Source organism: Triticum aestivum, chromosome 2B (assembly GCF_018294505.1).
Source record: "Triticum aestivum cultivar Chinese Spring chromosome 2B, IWGSC CS RefSeq v2.1, whole genome shotgun sequence".
NCBI lineage: Eukaryota > Viridiplantae > Streptophyta > Magnoliopsida > Poales > Poaceae > Triticum > Triticum aestivum.
Window position 1 is genome coordinate 587427330 of NC_057798.1, and position 3631 is coordinate 587430960.

General features: G+C 48.9%; 1 protein-coding gene across 1 annotated transcript; it reads left to right on the top strand.

Annotated features, from left to right (window-relative positions):
- The first annotated feature begins 2135 nt into the window (after positions 1 to 2135).
- On the top strand, positions 2136 to 3282 carry LOC123046179 (uncharacterized). The gene has a single exon (XM_044469481.1). The coding sequence runs from the start codon at positions 2424 to 2426 to the stop codon at positions 3027 to 3029; it is 606 nt and encodes a 201-aa protein (XP_044325416.1). The 5' UTR covers positions 2136 to 2423; the 3' UTR covers positions 3030 to 3282.
- The last annotated feature ends 349 nt before the right edge of the window (positions 3283 to 3631 follow it).

Below are 3631 nucleotides of genomic sequence, written 5' to 3' on the forward strand. Positions count from 1 at the left end.
CTATGACTTTGCCATGCTTAATGCTTGTCACTAGGGCCCGAGTGCCATGAATTCAGATCTGAACCGTTTATGTTTTCACTATTATATCTATGTTGTAGATCCGATCTTGCAAGTCATATTCACCTATTAAGTGTTATGATCCGTAAACCCCGGGGTGACAGTAACCGGGATACTTTCCGGTGATGATCGTAGTTTGAGAAGTTCATGTATTCACTATGTGCGAATGTTTTGTTCCTGTTCTCTATTAAAAGAAGACATTAATATCCCTTAGTTTTCTTATGGACCCCGCTGCCATGGGAGGGTAGGACAAAAGATGCCATACAAGTTCTTTTCCATAAGCACCTATGACTATTTACGGAATACATGCCTACATTATATTTATGAACTGGAGCTAGTGTCGTATCGCTGTAGGTTATGACTGTTATACCATGAATATCATCCAACGAATTCACCGATCTAATGCCTACGAATTTTCCACATATTGCTCTTGCTAAGTTATTACTGCTGCTGTTACTGTTACACTTGCTATAAAATCATCATTGTTGTTACTGTTATTATTGATACTGTTATCACTGTTATCAAAACTATCATATTACTGTGCTACTGATCATCTTGCTGCAGATATTTAATCTCCAGATGTGCTTGAATTGACAACTCAACTATTAATACTTACAAATATTATTTGGCTCCCTTTGTGTCGAATCTATAAATTTGGGTTGAATACTCTACGCTCGAAAACCGTTGTGATCCCCTATACTTGAGGGTTATCAGACATCGGGCAACCGCCGCCGTATGATAGGTTTAGGGGCGTGTCCTTTTTTCTTTCTAAATGTTATAAATGTAATTAAATCCGCCGTGTTTATATGAAACTCGGCCGTGTTTGCATAAATTTCATCCGATTTGCCCAAAAAGAGTTTGAAATGTATCTGGCTAGCGTTAGATGGCATCCTCTCACATCCGTGTCCGTGGACTGATCCCCGTATCCGTGAACAGGTGCAAGTGGACTTTTGGCGGGTTGCCATTGGAGATGACATAAGGTTCAGGTAGAATATAGTAGTATGTGAGCAGATACTTGATAAGGTGAAATACTCATTTTTTTCTAAGCCTGGTCTACCTTTTTAGCTTTGTTTTCAAACTAGGAGGTTGTTTGAATTGTGACTATCTTTGTCATATGTTGCCACATGATTTTTGCCATACTTGCCTTAAATGAGGTGCTTAAATTGTTAGCCACACTTTGGCTTGCCTAAGAAAATCTTGACACACTTTTTATGTGAATGACATGTGGGGTTCATTGTTCATAAAAAAATTCTTGCCTCGAATGTGGCTAGAATAAAACACATATCTAACTTGATCAAAGTTGCCTAAGATTATGTGTGATAAAGTGTGGCAAAGTGTGGCTAGGAATCAAACACCCCGTAGGTTCCACATTGACATCCGGCCAAAGTCGCACATCGTATTTTTTTTTCCGGAACGTCAGTAACTTATTAGTAGCCCTCTTACACCTTCATCACCGCAACGTTTAATAGGACTATATCTGACAGCACAACGTTAGGACAAAACAAGCATTGTACGTATGCACTCACTTCCAGCGTAAGCTACACACCTACACACAATTCCGTATGCTCCAAACTTGCGACAGGGAAACGGAACCACTGGCCCAGACCATTTTTTATCAGGCGAGACTGTGAGAGCGTGACGTCTCATTTTTCCTTCTCATCCATCTCGCCTTGCCCGCAATGGAAGATGGGTGATAGCGGGATGGCGACCGGTAGGTGCCCTGTCAATTGCTGCCGCTATTCGTGCGTACGTATGTAGACATGGACGTAGCCTAGAATCGGATATACAACAAATAAACCGGAGTGTACACGGCCAAAATCCGAGCCAAGAGATTCAGTTGTTTACTCGCAGCCCGATCCTCGATAATTTTGTTAACTGTATGGCCGAGGACGTGTTGAGCCCTGTATGGATGTATACGTAGATGGAAAACGTCGTATCCTGTAGCGGTCGCGCTCCCATCTTTTTGATCGGCAGCGACCCGGCAAGAAAGGATTCCGGATTTCTGGCCCAGGCCGCTCCAAATCTCCGGTTTCAGGCGCCGCACGACCGTCGCACGAGCACCACAGACCGCAGCCCCTCTCGCTCGCACGGCACACACGGCACACACACGACACGATCATAGGAAGCCCCCGACACCTGGGCAGCCCCTCCCGCTCGTAGCCATCATCATTGCCCCAATAATTCACTCCCCGCACCGGACGCCGATCGCCACCACCACCAGTAGAGGGCGCGCCGCGCGCCAATAATAGGGGCGCGAGCATGGCGTCCCAGCGCTGAAACACACTGCACGCTGGTCAGTGGCCACTGGCCGGCCACCGCACGCACCCACGCTTCGATCAAGCACGAGCACGGCGCGCAGCGGGCCGATGTCCATGCGCGACCGCCGCGCCTCCGCCGTGTCCCCGTCGCTGCGCTTCCTCGGCTTCATCAAGCAGCCCGATGACGCCGGCGCTGCTGACCAGGAGCTCGAGCTCGACGAGCGCGACGTAGTCTGGTCGTCGTCCCCCTCCTTCTCCTCGGCCTCCACCGCCTCGTCGCCCTCGCCCACGCCGTCCCCGTCCGGGGGAAGCCACCGCTGGCCCCTCTCCTCCCGCGCGTTCCCGTCTGGCGGCGCCGGCCTGTCATCGCTCATCGCCGACGAGGACAACCACTCGCCCAGCGCGGCCATCCCGGCCGCGGCCCGACGGGAGAAGCAGCCGCGCTCGCAGCCGTACCACCAGTCTGCGCCGGTGGCCGTACCTGCCTGGTCCAAGGCGACGGCGGAGAGGCGACGCCGGGAGGCGGAGCAAGAGGCCGCTGACGAGGAGGACGAAGACGACGACGAACTCATGGTGCCGCCGCATGAGATGGCCGCGCGCCGCGCCGCGGCGGCGGCGTCGGTGATGGAGGGCGCTGGGCGGACGCTGAAGGGGCGCGACCTCCGGCGCATGCGCAACGCCGTGTGGCGTACCACCGGCTTCCTCGACCTGTGAAAAAGGACGCTCCTTTGGAGGTTTCTCTCGCTGCCCACGTCACTCCAATTGATGGTGTAGTATTCGTTACAGAAAATGTGGATCTTCTGTTGCTACGTTTGTGATTCTAGGCGAAATATTTTGATGTACTACTAGTAAATTAACAAGTGGTTATGTTTTTCCTACTAGACGAAAAGAATGCTGATCACGGAGCAATTAAATAAGGTCTAAATGGCTGGTTTGAACTTGCAACTAAGCACAATAGACACTGGGATACAATTGCTTTATGATCTGTACATTTTTTTCTGCAAAAAGATACTACCTTCGTCCCAAAATGTGAAGGGAGTACTTACTACTGAGCTTCATTTAGATGGGAAGTAAAATGTGTTGCATGGTACAAACACGTACAATTGTAACTGTTATACTTCATCTGTTCACTTTTATAAGACGTCTAGACAATTCAGACAGCCCACAAAATAGTTCAATGTCATCTGTCCAAAATGTCTTATAAAAGCAAACGGAGGGAGTAGTCCATTTTTATAATTGAAAAGACCACAACACATTTTACCAGTCGTACGTGTATATGTGCATCGATTGTGCATGCCACTGTGATTAGCAGAGTG

What these genes read in the sequence shown, in the direction of transcription:
- LOC123046179 (XM_044469481.1), top strand. Translation starts at nt 2,424, where the DNA reads ATGTCCATGCGCGACCGCCGCGCCTCCGCCGTGTCCCCGTCGCTGCGC.